The sequence below is a fragment of the Silene latifolia genome, chromosome 9 (genome assembly GCF_048544455.1).
Source record: "Silene latifolia isolate original U9 population chromosome 9, ASM4854445v1, whole genome shotgun sequence".
Classification (NCBI taxonomy): Eukaryota; Viridiplantae; Streptophyta; class Magnoliopsida; order Caryophyllales; family Caryophyllaceae; genus Silene; species Silene latifolia.
Genome location: NC_133534.1, coordinates 75,363,640 through 75,380,719, shown reverse-complemented (window position 1 = coordinate 75,380,719; position 17,080 = coordinate 75,363,640). Strand labels below are relative to the sequence as shown.

Here is a 17,080-nt window from a genome sequence, read left to right as displayed (position 1 = left end):
ACCAGTTGCAACAATGGGAGAAAAAGTGACCATATACTGCAGATGTCCATCATAATTAGCACGAGAATCAAGACCAAAAACTTGGCACTCGATCGAGTCAGACAAAACTCGATCGAGTGTTCATAAGACAGGCACTTCTTTTTGTAAATCAATACTGCACAACGGCATAATCAAGGCAACTAAGTGATGTGGGCGTGATGTCGTCGGGTCACATCCAATCAAAACACATTTATAATACTCAACATACAATTAGTTAGCGGTAAGTCGAGGTCGATCCATGGGACGGTGTGCTTTGGGTTCTAAGTCTATCTATCTCAATTTATGCTAGTGTCACGGTTTGGTTGGGTTTTTAGTTGTGTTCTATACTAATGCAAGCAATAAAGTAAAGCAAACAATAAAAGGAAGGATGTAAACAAAAGATTTAAAGTGCTAGGATATTATGGGGTCATAGGGGATTCATGGTTTTGATCATACAAACATGTTTACAAAGTTGCAAGCAGTTAATGTTGTGGAGGAACCGAGTTGGTTTATGTCTTACGGTTCATAGGAAGGGTTGGGTCCCGGAGCCGAATCGATTAGATTGTACAACACCTACAAGTCGACTTACTTTCCTCCTGTTCAACTTCTATGCATGGTCTAACAAGACTCGAGTTGGTTTATATCTTACAAGTCAAGTTGAGTAGATGAGAGATGGTAAAAATGCAAGGATTCATAGGCTTAGCATTTCATCAAACATAACATGTGCATAAAGTTGACATCACAACAAGCAAGAAATTTAATCATGTGAACATATTACATTAAGCATGAATCAATCCCATGTTGGTTTTCCCTAATTACCCATTAATCCTAGCTAGAGAAACTACTCACTCATTATCATGGGAAACATGTCATTAATGGTGTCAATCATCACAACAAGTATAAACATGATAATAGAATGAAGAAATGAACAATAAAGATTAAAGAGTAAAGGAATTATACCAAACTTGAGATGATCCAAATAATAAAGCAAAGAATAATAGAAGAAACTTGATTGATTGATGGAAGGTTGTCAATCTCCCAATAATAACCCAATAATCTTCAACTACCCAATAATAAACTTGAATGATAAACTTGAACAATAATTAAGGAGAGATTAATGTGTAATTTGTGGAAAGATTAAAGATTAATCTATTCTAATCTACTCCTAATCTAATCTAAAGAAGGATTTTTCTAGCTAAAAATATGTGATTCTCTAATGAAAACTTGATAAAAAGGGTTATTACAAATGGGGTATTTATAGTGGAAATTAGGTGGATGCATTAGGGTTAACTAAGGGCTAAACTAGTAATTACACTTTTGAGATTTGAGCAGGGAGACTCCGGTATTTCTTGAAGGAAGGGCTTCTTTCTTTGTAGCTTGGAGAAGACGAAATTATGCTGCGAAGGAATCCGGGCGTATTGGAATGAGGACGGGCGGATTCTGTCGGTAGAAGATGAGCGGATTCAAGAGAATCCGGGCGGATTCCGGTGGTGCAATCCGAGCGTCTTTGGAGGAAACCGCTCGGATTCTGCTGTGAGGAGACGGGCGGATAGTGGACAATCCGCTCGGATTGTTCCTCAGCAATAATCCTTCTTCTTTTCTTCCCTTTTCTTCACTTCCATTTTATTCTTGTGGGATTGGTCTTTAGTCCTTGCTTCCTCTTCATACTAGTCCATCTAGTATCGTCAAATAGCTTCCAAATATGCACGAAAGACGGGAATTTCCGCCTTATTATCTCCTTTTCTACAAAACATATGAAATGCGATAGAAAAGCAAATAGGAAGGTTTTGACGGATAAAATGGCCAAAGAATGTTATAATAGTATGCAAAATAGGCTCAATTAGGGGACTAAATGTGCGCAAATAATGGTCACATCACTAAGCACCCTCAATAATAGATCAAAAATATGCGCATGTGCTACACAAAGGCATAAGTAACGCCAATAGATAATGCAAGCATAAAAAATCAATAGAAAACATTGTTCATGCTCATCAAACTCGAAATTCAAAATAAAGGGTAGACATGATTGTTCACTGTCTTCAAATTCAGCATCAATGGGAAACGAATAAATCACGTCACCCATACTAGGAGAAGTCATTAACCCAGATACTTATTTTGTACTCATGCTGACGGAAGCCTTCTTAAATATTTCAGCTTCCAGAACATCTAATTCAGCTTCCCAATCGACACTTTTAACGAAGCTGCATACCATCTCAGGGTGAGGCTCATCTCCACATAGCAAGCGTTCTAGCTCATCTTCATTCCATGTTGGTGACCCATATTAAGCCGTGCCTGACACCAAATCAGTGTCCAAAGGATCCTTTTTTAAACATAAAGCAAGACATTCATCAAAAGTAGGATCAATAACATTAATCATGTTACAAGAAGATTCTAAGTCAGGAGGGCGTGATGCTTTATCAAGACTAAATGTGATAGTGTCGTCCCCAACATTGAATGTATGACTCTCATGCCTAACATCTATGACCGCCCCAGCTGTGTGCAAGAATGGTCGCCCTAGAATAATAGGAACTCGAGAATTCCCAACCATATCTATCACTATAATGTCAACTGGAATAAAGAATTTACCGACTCTAACTGGCATATCTTCTAAGATACCCATAGGGCTGATGTGACTCATATTTGTGCACATTTAGTCCCCGAACTAGCCTCGTTCCTATGCTTTCTAGTGCTTATTAGGGTCGTTTCTTATCTTTAGTTCCCTACTTTGCATATTCTTTGAGGTTTTGTGTCCTTGGTAGGAGAGGATTGCTAGCCTTGCATTTATGGAGCAAAGTAGAGCTAAATGGAGTGTATCTAATGCCCAAGCATCAAACAGGAGACCATTACTAAAGACCTTAGTGAATAAATGAAGTATAATAGGCAATGATGAAGACCCCCGTGACCTCCCAACGATCCCCACGGATCCTTTGTCAGTCAAAGAAGAAGAAGAAGAGCTGATCAAAGATCTGGGCGTCTCAAGCCTCAATCCGGGCATCCTGAGCCCAGGTCAGGCATCTCAAGCCTCAATCCGGGTGTCTCACCTTCAAGTCGAGCGGATCCCTGGGCAGCACGAGTTTGCTTCAATGTCAATCCGGACGGCTCTCTCTAGGACTTGCAAAGCACTAATCTTCTTCTTAGGGACTTAATCGTCATTTAAGCCCTTAGTTACCCTAATATTTGTACTTAGTATAAATACCCCATTGTGTTAGGGAATTAATCACCAAGTTAGAATTTAGCATTAATCAAGTTTATACATTATTAATCAAGTTGTATTACTCAATTCAATATTAATCAAATCTTAATTCCTCTTTAATCATTCAAGTGTTCTTAGATTTAGTTGGGTAATTTGATAACTATTTGGGGTTTATTGAAGACTTGACAACTCTTCATCATTCATCAAGTGTTCTTCTATTATTCTTTGCTTATTAATTGGACCGTCCTTAAAGTTGGTATAATTCTTTTTTCCCTTGATTAATTAGTTATTACTTTATTCATTTACCATGTTTAACCTTGCTAATATGATTGACACCTTTATTAGCATGTTTACCAGTTTCATGAGTGAGTAGTCTTCTAGATAGGGTTAATGGGTAATTAGAAGAACTATAACATGGGGGTAGATTTGTTAGGATATATTAATCACATTAGTTTCAAAATTTATATATGAATCAATTTATTTGGTCATAAAATAAATACAAGATCTTATGCATGCAAACTTAATCAAAGGAGATGGAAAAATCAATTTCTCACCATCATATTTTCGGCCATTTGGGCACCAATAAGATCTCCTTTTTGTTAGTTCTTGAGCTTTCCAACAATGGATGAACAAGGTTCAAATTAGAACCTCTCCCAAAAGCATATACCCAAGGAATACCCTTAATAACCAATATTATTATGATCTAGTAACAATATTAGTCTTACTTAAAAATGACACAAAATATTAATTTGTTCTCTCTTATTTCGGTCAAGAGAGAAGAGATTTTTGAGATTTTATTTCTCTAAGTATTTCCACAAATTGTTGAGAGAATTTGATTTTCTTACACTAGAAAAACATCTATTAAGTTGTGAATGAATAATAGAGGAAAAACCCTCTAACCTTTCTCTTAGAAAACCGGTTGGCTTGGGTGGAGGGGAGCCAATGCATCATGCTCATTTTCTTCCCAAGAAAAATAGGTTTGCATGGCTACTATTAGGCTTTAATCATTGTGTTTTCTCTTATTAAAATAATCAACACAATTTATCCACTAATACTCCCTCCAATATTTCGGTACATACAAAATAAAATGGAAGAACCATTTTATTTTGTCATTTGTCAATTGTGACATATATGACATGTTACTTGACATGTGAATTTGTAATGTATTTTTAACATATTAAAAATCAACATACTCATAAAATATGTCATATACAAAATCCACTAGTAATTTGTAATCACTTGTACCAAAATGGTTTATCAAATTATAAATTACAACGTCTTGTATTTATAATAAATTATTCATTCAATTTCAATTGTTTCGTAAACAATAATTTTATCAAAGTAATACAACAATTCGATTACTTAGACCATATCTCATTTAATCAAATTACAATAAGACACGTTAACTTTACTCACAAAATCATCCGTCAATTTTAAGCAATTTAATTAACTCGTATCGGCATACGATTAATTAAATAATCAATTAAGAGTATTTCCCTATAGGTAGACCTAAGGGGATCAACTGATCACCACCGTCGCACGACAGTAATGTCAAACTCTAGTCAGCCAATCATTACCGATATGTGTGGACCAGTTGACTGTAAAATATTACATCCCACATGTATTCTTAAAATGAGATTTAAACATGTGATCATCATGATCGACAGTTGTGATCGCATTATTGTCGGAGGACACTTATTCCAACAAGATTCATACTTAATCTAATATGTTTTATAAGATTGCTTGCTTGTTGTAGTGTCAACTTATGGACATGTTATGCTTGATAAATAGCTTGATTGAAAGCCTTGAATGCATACATCTCTTATCTATTCAACAAGACTTGTAAGATATAAACTGACTCGAGTCATGTTAGACCATGTATAAAAGTGACTAGGAAGAAACTAAGTCGACTTGTAGGTGTTGTACAGGCTTGGCCGACTCGGCTCCGGGACCCAAATCTTCCTAGGAATTGTAAGACATAAACTAACTCGATTCCACTACAACAATAATTTGCTTGCAACTATGTAATCATGTTCGTATGATCACCACCATGAATCCCCTATGAACCCATGACACCCTAGTGCCTTAATCTATTGTTTACAAACCCCTACTTTTCTTGCTTGTTTTACTTTCATTTCTTTAAATTTCATTGTTAAGTAGTGTAGTTTGTTACCTCAAAACTCAACCCAATTTATGACACCCTATGACATAGCTTTCTACAACCGATAACTTAACTCAATACCCGTCCTTTGGGATCCGACCTTTACTTAACACTATACTAAGAGTAGTTTGTTTAGATTATAAATATTTTTTTATTGGTTAGCTTAGACGATATAGTTTGGACCGAATAAAAAATGGCGCCGTTGCCGGGGACGGTGTTCAATTGAGTTGTTATCATTTGTTGTTTTTAGTTGTGTCTTTCTTAACCTTGGGGAAGTCAAACTCCTCAAGGTAGATTTAATTGTTTTCTAGTTGTTTGATTTTTGCATGTCAAGGAGATCACAAGGTAGACCTTTACCTTTTGATCCCGAAATTGAAAGAACCTTGACCAACATTAGAAGAACCGTTAGAAGGCTTCAACAAGTTTGGGTATTGGAGAACTTGTGAACATCGGTGTTGTCCAATCGGATAGTATTGAGTTTACCAACCCTTTTGCAAGAGAAGGACAGAATAACCCAATTCAAAACCAACCACAAAATCAACCCACAATGCCTAAATTTTCATCTCATTCCGTACCAACCGAGGAGAACCTACCAAATGGTACTCCTACACCACCACATCTAACCGGTAATTTCATTATTAAATCCGCATTCATATAATTATTTGAGAGAAGTGAATTTGGAGGGATGCCTAATGAAGATCCTCATCTACACATGGAAACTTTTTGTGACTATTGTGATGTAATCTCTCAAACCGGAGTGACTCAAGACCAAATTTGATGGGTGTTGTTTTCTTTTTCCTTGATCGGAGCCGTAAAACAATGATTAAAGAGCCTAGACAAGGCTACCCTTGGAATTAATTCATGGAAGAATTTAGAACTTGCTTTCTATAAGAAGTTTTATCCTCCAGAGAAGACTAACATGTTGAGAGCCCAAATCACTGGGTTCAAGCAAAGGGATGAGGAATCATTATATAAAGCTTGGGAGAGATTCAAGGATACTTGTCGCTCTTGTCCTCACCATGGACTAAGCGAGTGGTTCCTTGTTCAACTATTTTGTAATGGCTTATATGAAGACTCACGAAATATGCTTAATTTGGGCTCTAATGGGAGGTTCACCGAGGTTGATGACAACCAAACATGGGCGAAAATCGAAGAAATGACGGTTTATAATTCCCAATATAGTAGGCCGAGAAAAGCCACTAGAGGAGGGAAGCATGAGGTGGACTCTATCACACAATTGGGTGTTCAACTAAGTGCTCATATCTACACCATAAACTTAAAGTTTGAGAAGTACATGGCGAAGCTTGATGAAGCTTCCCAATCACCCAAACAACATGTCAATGCTATGATGGCGGCATCCTCAATCCCAAATGGAATATGTGAGAGTTGTGGAACCTTGGGACATGATCAACATGTATGTAGGGGAACGAATGAACAAGTGAATGCTTTCCAAGCCTACAAGAATGGCACCCCTTATTCCAACTACTACAATGAGAATACCAAATTCCATCCAAACTTTTCATACAAAAGCCAAAATGTCCAAAACCCTTAACCACATACACACCACCTCCAATGAGAAATCCTACTCAAAGACCATACTACAATCAACCCAATGACCAAGCTTTTGATGTCCAAAAAGTAGTCCTCCAAATGCAAAAGAGCCAACAAGATTTCTTTGCTCAAATGCAAAGGGATAGCCAAGCCAAAGACACCACCATCAACAATATCTTTGCTCACACAAAAATGTTGGAGACTCAATTGTCTCAATTGACCTCTTCTAGCTCCCAAAGACAAAAGGGACAATTACCTCCTCAAGATAATCCTCCCACAAGACATGAGACCATCAATGCCATCCACTTGAGGAGTGGTACAAGATTTGAGGGACCAAAGTTGCCAAGTAAAGAAGGTATTATTGAGGAGAATGACAAGCAAAGTGATGTGATTGAACCACTAAGAAGAAATACTAAGGTGGTAGAGACAACTACCAATGACTCATCCAAGAAGAGAAATGAAGAGAAGGTAAAAAAAATTGAGAAAGAGCCTATTGTGATTAGATTTCCATTCCCAAGTCGCCAAGCTAAGCCCAAGTTTGATGAGCAACTTGGAAAGTTCATGGAGTTTGTGAAGAACTTAGAGGTTTCTATACCATTCACGGAGCTAATCCATCATGTTCCGGCCTATGCAAAATACATGAAAGATATCCTTACCAAGAAGAAGTCCATCCGAAGATTGGAAACCATTGCCTTCACAAAAGTGAGTAGTAAAATTCTTCAAGGGAATTCCCCTCCAAAGCTCAAAGATCCAGGAAGCTTCTCCATTCCATGTACCATTGGTGATACCACAATCAACAAGGCACTATGTGATCTAGGTGCACGTCTGAGTGTCATGCCATATTTGGTATGTGAAACACTAGGAGTGGGAGAGCTCAAGTGCACCAACATGACCTTACAAATGGCGGATCATTCAACAAAGAAACCACTAGGGGTATAGGAAGATGTACCTGTGAGAGTTGGAAAATTTTTCATACCGGTGGACTTTGTCATTGTTGATATGGAGGAAGATTCTAACATTCCAATCATTCTAGGAAGACTATTCCTACACACCGCCGGAGCGGTGATCGATGTGAAACATGGAGAGCTCACACTTGAAGTAGGTGATGAAACAATCACCTTCAACCTTGATAAGACTATGAGAGCTCCCAACTTGTTTGAGCCATGCTTTATGGTTGATCACTATACTCGGAAGGGTCACAAGACGAAGATGGAATCTCCACTCAAATAACAAGGCAAAGATGGGAATCTCAAAGAGAAGGGCAAAGACACACCGCCCAATTGGAAGAAAGATATTGATGGTGTTGAAATGGCTTTATTCGGAGAGCATGGAATTTTTCACAACAAGAATGAGAGCTTGCAAAGCTCACTCATGACAAGTATAGATGAAGGCCTCATTGGCTATGGTAACAAGGAAGGAGAGTTGCTCTTGCCAACTCATAATCCACCAAACATAGGGGAGAAAGCGAATGAAGTATATGGTCTACGGGACAATGAATTTGAAGGATTGGTTAGTCCCTACATTGGGAATGCTATGACTCTAGACCAAGGCTTGATGGATCCTTGTCAACCGTTTAACTCGGATTACAACAATGAGGCAACAATGTGCAATAGTCTATGCAAGACCTTTACCATGAAAATGAACAAGCTTTTGACTACTTCTACAAGGTGTTGAGCAACATCAACAACACCTTGGCTTTGCCCCCTTGACAGCTCTCAAAAGAAGGAGAGTTTGGTGGAGTCCTCGCTAAACCACCATTTGTAAATATTCTAACCTCTTAACTTGCATTTCATTTAACTAGTACATTACTCAATTTTTGCATTGCATTTTACATGCTTTGTTTGACGAATTTGTATAACATGAGAGCAAATGAGGGAGGAATTTTTAATGTGCTTTAAATGTGTAGTGTTTGGTGATCAAGTGTGGGGAAGCACAAGCCTAGGCTAATCAAGCCTTTGTAATGCTACCCAAGAAAAAATGACGAAGAAAAGAAGAACGATTGATGCGGGACAAAAATCCCCACGAGCAGACCTGAGCTCGTGAGGACTGAGAAAGAAGTACAAAGTGGAAATTTGCTCTGAAAAGAAATCTGCCCGAGCCGACCTCAAGTCGAGCGAGCCACTGCTAAAGTCGCCCGACCTCAGCTCAAGTCGTGGAGACTGGAGGAGCTCTCAATTGTTATATTTTTCACTGGAAGATAATTTACCCGTCTCAGGCACAAGTCGAGCGAGCAAAGCAACAATCCACCCGACTTGACTTCAAGACGCCCGTCTCCAAAGCCCTGCAGATAGTTGATTTTCCACTGGATGAAAATCCGCCCGACTCCACCTTAAGTCGCCCGTCCCGACCTGCTATATCACCAAAACACGGGACCAACACCTCTTATTCATTTCATTTCATTTCATTCAAACACAAACACAATATTTTTTCCTCACTTCAACCTTCAAACCCTCATCCAAAAACAACAATTTCTCATCCAAATTCACCAGAATCAAATCAAAACTTTCTCAAATAAAAAACAAATCACTCCTTCATCAACATAAGACCATTCAAACAACAATTTCTTCACAAAATCAATCAATTTCTCTAGGGTTGTGAAAATTCGAAAATCCACAAATTGATTGGGCATTCAATTGAAACTTGAAGAAGAAAGGGGCATTCAAGCATTTACTTGGTTTGTTGATACTTAATTTGAAAGGAGAATAGCAATGGCAAGAACCAAGGGAGGCATCAAGGCAAGAAAAACACCAACATTGTCCAAAAGACAACAAGCTCTAGCATCCAAAGCAATGGTGTTGGTTCAACAAAGGGAGCAAGCCCCATCAACCGTCAATGCTATCGAGGAAGCTACTACTTCAATCCCGTAGGTGGAACAATTGAAGAATTATCCGGAGGTAACTTTCATATCCGATAAGCATAGGCTTGCATTCGAATCCCTAGCCAAGAAAAAGATTCTAGCTACAAAATTTGTATGTCAAGATGCCTTGAGTAAATTGTGTGTCCTTGAGCAAATAAAGACATTCTTCGAGTCTATGGGTTTATCAACCCTCTTTGAAATGAATGAATTGACATACCCTCTTTGACATTGGAATTCCTTAGTTCCTTTAAGGAGTATAAAATTGAGACTCGAGATTGTGTCGAATTCCGTCTCGAAAACAAGACTAGAACAATGCATAAAAGTGATTTTGGTAAAGTATTTGGGCTTAAGAACCATGACCGATTCAAAAAGAAACCTTTGAATTTGATGCCGAACACTTTAGCAAGCTATCTCCAGTCGTGAGTTCTCTACTTTCAAGGAGTGTCATACCTTGTACATTCACCATCCGAGTATAAGTTATTGGCACAAGTGCGTGGCTAACACTTTGATTGCTACATAGGAAGCCAATCACTTGACGGAATTAGACTTTGTTTACCTTGACTCCTAATGTTCTAGAATTCTGTAGATATTTATTCCTAATTAAAATTAATATTTTAAGTAAATATCTACAGTAATATTGTGTTTCATGGAGTAAGGAAGTGTAAATATACCGAAATTCCATAATAAAACGCGAAAATCTTTCTTGCCAAGGAGGAAACCGCTGGAGAAAAGACGCAGCAAATGTTGCGCTTCTTCGAAGAAACGCAGTAGTTGTTGCGGCTCTTCTCCAGTCCTCTTTTCGCATTTTAGAATATTTTCGATATTTGTTTCCAAATCCGAGTCATTCCAAAAGTCTTTCATATGTTTAGAATAAATAGAGGCCTTCGGCCTCCATTTTTGGCACGCGAGTGTTCCGCCCTTTCTCTCTCTCTCTTTGCATTCTAGACTACGCTATTGCCTTTTGACGCCTACGTGCTTAATCAAACGACCACGTAAGCTCAGATCATTCTGAGTCCCAGTCACGTTGCATAGACCGGCCAACTTGACCAACTCCACCTTTAATCAACCTAATCAATCTACTAAATCCTCTAACGAGGGCACTTTCCACGCATATTCGAGTCGAGCAATCACTAAACGATAACTTTAGTCAATCTTGTTTCGTCAAACATGTAAGTCTGAGGGTGTAAATCCCATTTTATTATTGTACTTTTATTTTGTATCAATTAATGTAAATCTATATTAAGAGCACGTTCGAAAACCGATTTAAAATCCACCTTTTAAAACCGTTTTTTACGAAACAGCAGAGGTCAGACGTCAAAAAGAAACGCAGCAGCAGCTGCGCCTTCAGGAAGGATCGCAGCCTTGCTGCGCCTCTTCCAGAGCCTGCCTGTTGCTCCTGCCCTTCTTCTTCTTCCTCGACTTCCTGCAAATTTCCTCCTTTTCTTATTCTTTCAATTTCCTTCGTTCTCTTTGTTATTTCAGTATATAAATCATATTTCAACAACTCCCTTTTAATTACAATGCTTAATTCGTCCTTAATCCCGAGTAATTCAATACTTGCGGGTTTTCGCCGTTTTAATTCAAATCGATTCCTCGGGGTTTCGACTTGTTCACGTCGAGGTTCTGGGAGTCCCAATTTGATACATAAGTTTTCTTCCGAATCTTATTTGCCCAGTTTCGTCTTAATCTAACCTCAAGTTTTGCCTTTTTGTATTTCCGACACGAGTTCATCGTATAATCATAATCATGTAAACTGCCGTAATTTCTCGTTTTAATTCATTTTATGACTTGCCCAGATACATATGATCAGTTAAAATACATTAATTCGAGTCTAATATCGATATTCCATCTTAAATCTACCAACGAACAATAACCGTGTTGTGATTCTGACTTCACAGTCAGAACCCAGCTCGAGAACAGACGCATGAAGTATTGCGCCTTTTCCAAAGGACACAGTAGATGTTACGGTTTAAATCAACAATTGTTTTTGGTGGAATGTGAAATATATTAATAAACATAAGTGCACCAACATACAGTTTACATGGTTTTGAGATGAATGATACCACCTACGCACACAAATGGACTAGTACATATAAGGCGTTCTAAAACACATATAACTGCTGAAATCTAGAGGGCCATCGTCTGGATAGGTATCTTTGTTTGATGCTCAGTTGAACCTCATGAATTACAGCTCTAGGGGTTCTCACTCACTATTCAATCCTGCAATTATTTCTGCACTGCCAAATTGAGTAAAGAACAGCAGCCACAGCAGCAAACACAATGTGCTTCTTCAAAAGGGATTTGCATCTCCATTCCACACACCAGTTAATAATGTCCTGCCCAGGTAGGGGAACATCAAGCCAAGTCTGCAACAACCTCCAGCAGTTGACACCGAACGGACATTGAAAGAATAAATGTATATGAGTCTCAGCACAACCCTTACAGATCTCACACAGCCCATCATTTTGGACTCCAAAAGCCAGTAGTCTATCCTTGGTTAAAAGTCTATGTTTAACACATAGCCACGTAATGAAATAGTGTTTAGGAACATTGAACTTGTTCCAAACCAGAGGGTGCCAATCAACCTTAGTCTGGGGCCCTTATAGCCACTGGTACCCAGATTTAACACTGTAGCCACTGGTACCCAATCATTGCCAAGTTCCATTGCCTGCTATTAACAATGCCCAGCCCCCCTCTCTTTTATCAGTGCAAACAGACTCCCAGGAGACTGCAGGTGCTCTCCCATATTGCTCAGAAGCTGACCATAAATAATTCCTACAGATAGTAGTTATTCTATCAATAACTGTTACTAGTATAACAAAGATCCTAGACCCGTACACATGAAGCTGTGACAGCACACTTTGAACTAAGACAAGTCTGCTAGTGTAGCTAAGTTTCTTAGCACCCCATCCTCTAAGTCTAGCAACCACCTTTTCAACCAGTCTAGTATAGTCCCCAATGCCGATACGTTTATAAGATATAGGTATCCCAAGATATTTAAAAGGAAATTGTCCTTCCTTGAACCCAGAGACCCTCAACACATATTCCACCTCAGCTTGACAGATCCCATTGAAATAAATATTGGACTTATCATAGGTCATCTCCAGTCCAGTAGCATTAGAGAAAGTAGCAAATGCTTTTAAAATCACTTTGATAAATTCTCCGTCTCCCCTACAAAACATGCGTAAGTCGTCTGCAAAACAAAGATGACTTAACTTCATAGCTCTGCAGAGAGGGTGGAAATTGAAATCCATCTTATCAGTCACTACAGAAAGGACTCTACTCAAATACTCCATGCGAATGGTAAATAATAAGGGGGACATGGGGTCACCTTGTCTAATACCTCTCCTCCCTTGAAAGTATCCAAAACTTGACCCATTAAGGGATAAGGTAAACAAGGGAGAGAAAACACACACCATAATCAATCTGATCATCTGGGAGGGAAACCTTAGGGCAGTCAGCATTTGCAAAATAAAATGCCACTCAATTGAATCATAGGCTTTTTTTAGGTCTATTTTCATTATGCATCTAGGAGAGCAAGATTTCCTATTATACAGCCGTACTAAGTCCTGACAAATAAGAATATAATCCACAATTTCCCTTCCTTTAATAAATGCACTTTGATTTGCACTTATTATCTCAGGTAGCACAACAACAATCCTATTGCAAATCACCTTAGAAATGGTTTTGTAGATGACATTACAACAAGCAATGGGTCTGAAATCTGCCACATTAATAGGTCTTTCTTTTTTAGGGATAAGGGTCAAAGTTGTGGAATTAATCTGCTTCAAAAGTTTACCTAAACCAAAAAACTCCTTGACAGCCTTAACAATGTCCTTCCCCACAATACTATAAGCATCTTTAAAAAATTGAGATGAGTATCCATCTGGGCCAGGAGCTTTATTAGCAGGAATGGAGAAAGGAGCTTCATGAATCTCATCATTAGTAACATCTCTAATTATACAGTTAGCTTGATCCACAATAACAACCTTCCCTTGCCTAATAGTAGGAAAGTACACATCCCCAACTGCTTTGCTGGACTCCAGCAGCTGTTTATAATAATCATGGAAAGCCTCCTCTTTATTGTTAACAGTGGTGTGTGTAGCCCCATGTCTATCCTGAATGCACAGGATTCTGTTCTGAAGTCTTCTAGCTTTCATCACACTATGAAAGTAACTAGAGTTATCATCCCCATCACTCATCCAATGGACCTTAGCGTTTTTACTAAGGAAACTTCTCCAAGCAGCATCCAAATACCTATAAGCAGAGGCAGCCACTTTCTCAGTAGCCTGTAAATCAACCAACATTTGTGGGAGCAGCATGGACTTTCTTTTGAATCTCATGTAAATGAAGGAGGGCCACCTTTTCTGAGATACCGGATTATTGGCACTCTGATTATCGCAATGTAACCGAACGAGCTCATGAGTAGGAATACCAATCCCGTCAAGCAAACCCTTCAACCATAAAATTTCGCATGTGGCGGCTGTCATGGCCCGGTATTCAGCTTCGGTAGAGGACAAGGAGACCGTGGCTTGCTTTTTCGTTTTCCAGGAGATAGGAGAGCCACCCAAACAAACGAAGTAAGCGGTAATGGATCGACGAGTAATCGGACAACTGCCGTAGGCCGCACCACAATAGGCTTCAAGCTTTAAAACCGAATCAGCACGAAAGATAATACCTTGACCCGGATTATTTTTCAAATAACGAACAACCCGTAATGCCGCTTCCCATTGAGTAGGTGTCGGTTTTTGCATGAACTGTGCCAAAATATGAACCGAGTAGCATATATCGGATCGGGTGAAAGTCAAGTAAATAAGTTTACCAACCAGCCGTCTATACTTTGCGCCATCTTCAAGAGGAGCATCTTTAGCAAGACCAAGTTGGTGTTTTTCTTCCATGGGAACACTAACGGGTTTACAACCAAGAAGACCCGTTTCAGATAATAAGTCGGTGGTGTATTTTCGTTGACAAACAAATAGTCCCTTCGAGCTATGGGCAACTTCAAGACCCAAAAAATACTTCAATTTCCCCAAATCCTTCATATAAAAGCACTTACTTAAGTATGACTTAAATTGAGAAATAGAATGTGTATCATTTCCAGCAATAACTAAATCATCGACATAAACAAGAATGTGCATCTCAACTCCATTTTTGCGGAAAGTAAATAAAGAATTATCGGAAGCGCTCATAATAAAACCATAAGAAGATAAAGTCGTAGCATGTTTAGCATACCAGCACCTCGGAGCTTGACGGAGGCCGTATAGTGACTTGCGAAGGCGACAAACTTTACCCTTGAACCCTTTACTAAAGCCAGGCGGCATGCGCATATATACTTCTTCCGACAAGTCGCCGTGAAGAAAAGCATTATGCACATCCATTTGATGTAATTCCCACTTCTTAATAGTTGTGACGGCTAAAAAAGTGCGCACGGTGACCATCTTAACCGTCGGAGCAAACGTTTCAGTGAAGTCAACACCCGCTTCTTGGTGATTACCGAGTACCACGAGACGTGCTTTAAACCGTTCCACAGTACCGTCGGATTTGTGTTTGATTTTGAACACCCACATACACCCAATTGCGACGTTCCCGGATAGTAAATAACTCACTGTCCAAGTATTATTTGTTTCAAGTGCAACGATTTCCTCGGCCATGGCTTTTCGCCAGCGAACATCACCCATTGCTTCCTTAAAGGATGTGGGCTCAATATTTCGAGTGAGAGCTGCAAGAAAATGACGATGCGGATGCGAAAAATTATCGTAATTCACAAAATGAGTTAAAGGATAAGAACTACCTGAGATGGAATTGGCGGAGGGTGACTCATCCAAGGACGTGTTAATGCAATCCCAACGAACATAGTCTTTGTGATTTTTATTCGGAATTTTATCTCGCTTCCCACGCCCAAGAGCTCCTTCTGTCGCAATTTCCCCACCTTCCTCAGTAATTATTTCTGACCCATTTTCGTGCTCAATATTTTCAGAACCAGGACCACTGTCAACTTCTTCCTCGACATTACCAGAATCAGACAAACTTTCCCCACTGTCTACTACACGGGAACTGACAGCAGCGGGAATGGGGTCGTCGTCGTCGGGAACAGAAGGCTCCCCATCACTACTTACAGCATCATTTGAACCCTCCTCTAGTTTTTGCGCAAAAGGAAAAATGTTATCAACGAAGCTCACATCACGTGTCTGAAAATAAGTACCCGACTCAAGATCAAATAAATTCCAACCCTTTTTACCAAAAGGATATCCGAGAAAAACACACCTCCGACTACGACTATCAAATTTATCGACTGGGTATAAATTCTTAGCATAGGCTAAACACCCGAAAATATGAAGCAAATTGAGATCAGCCGGTTTACCAAAGAGCAACTCAGACGGTGTTTTTCCCAGTAAAACTCGAGTTGGTGTCTTATTTATCAAATGTGCAGCTGTTAAGACGCACTCACCCCAAATATCAGTCGGTAAAGAACTCTGAAATCTTAAAGCACGAGCCATGTTGAGTATGTGACGGTGCTTGCGTTCAACCCGAGCATTTTGTTGAGGGGTTTTGACCATAGACGTTTCAAAAAATCATACCTTGCTCACAGAAATAAGGAATTAGGGGTTTAAATTCTGTCCCATTATCACTCCTTACTCGTTTAAAAGTGGAATTAAATTGTCGCTTAATTAACGCGAAAAATTCTTTCATAAGTCGAGTTACTTCATCCTTTGATTTCATTAAGAAAACCCACACATTGCGAAAAAAAATCGTCAACAAGTGAAAGAAAATAACGCGACCCACAAAGCCTGATTCGGATCATAGGGACCCCAAACATCACAATGCAAAAGCTCAAACAAATGTGCTGCTTTATTAGTACTTAACGGAAAAACGGACCGAGTTTGTTTCGCCCGAAAACAAATATCACAATGTTTATTATTGGCCAAATAATGCTTAAAATTTCTAATAGACGAAAGACACTCCATTGCCTTTAAAGATGGATGACCTAACCGTTTATGCCAAAGATCGACATTCCCAGCATCTTCGATTGCATTAACACGTCTCGGAGTATCCATAAGCAAATGGTAGAGTCCATCCGCGAGTGCACCCTCACCAATCCTCCTCTTCAAAGTAGGGTCCTGAATAACACAATTTGAATTAGTGAATTGAATACACATTTTTTGTGAAATTAGCAATTGTGAAACCGATAATAAATTGCAAGTGAAATCTGGGACGTAAAGCACATCGAGCAACACGAGGCCAGCGTTGATTCTCGCTTTGCCTCGATGTGTGGCTTTGAGACGAGCACCGTTAAGGAGAC

At 39.1% G+C, this 17,080-nt stretch overlaps 1 protein-coding gene and 1 non-coding gene across 2 annotated transcripts; both read right to left on the bottom strand.

Moving 5' to 3' along the window:
- Nucleotides 1–2,299: 2,299 nt before the first annotated feature.
- LOC141601222 (uncharacterized) lies at nucleotides 2,300–2,656 on the bottom strand. Its single transcript, XM_074421487.1, has one exon. The coding sequence runs from the start codon at nucleotides 2,654–2,656 to the stop codon at nucleotides 2,300–2,302; it is 357 nt and encodes a 118-aa protein (XP_074277588.1).
- A 3,635-nt stretch (nucleotides 2,657–6,291) lies between these two features.
- Nucleotides 6,292–6,398, bottom strand: LOC141603529 (small nucleolar RNA R71). The gene has a single exon (XR_012525399.1). It is a non-coding gene; the product is annotated as a small nucleolar RNA R71 (small nucleolar RNA).
- Nucleotides 6,399–17,080: the final 10,682 nt, after the last annotated feature.

Bases quoted from the DNA above. Each gene is read 5' to 3' on its own strand.
- LOC141601222 (XM_074421487.1), bottom strand. From the start codon at position 2,656: ATGAGTCACATCAGCCCTATGGGTATCTTAGAAGATATGCCAGTTAGA.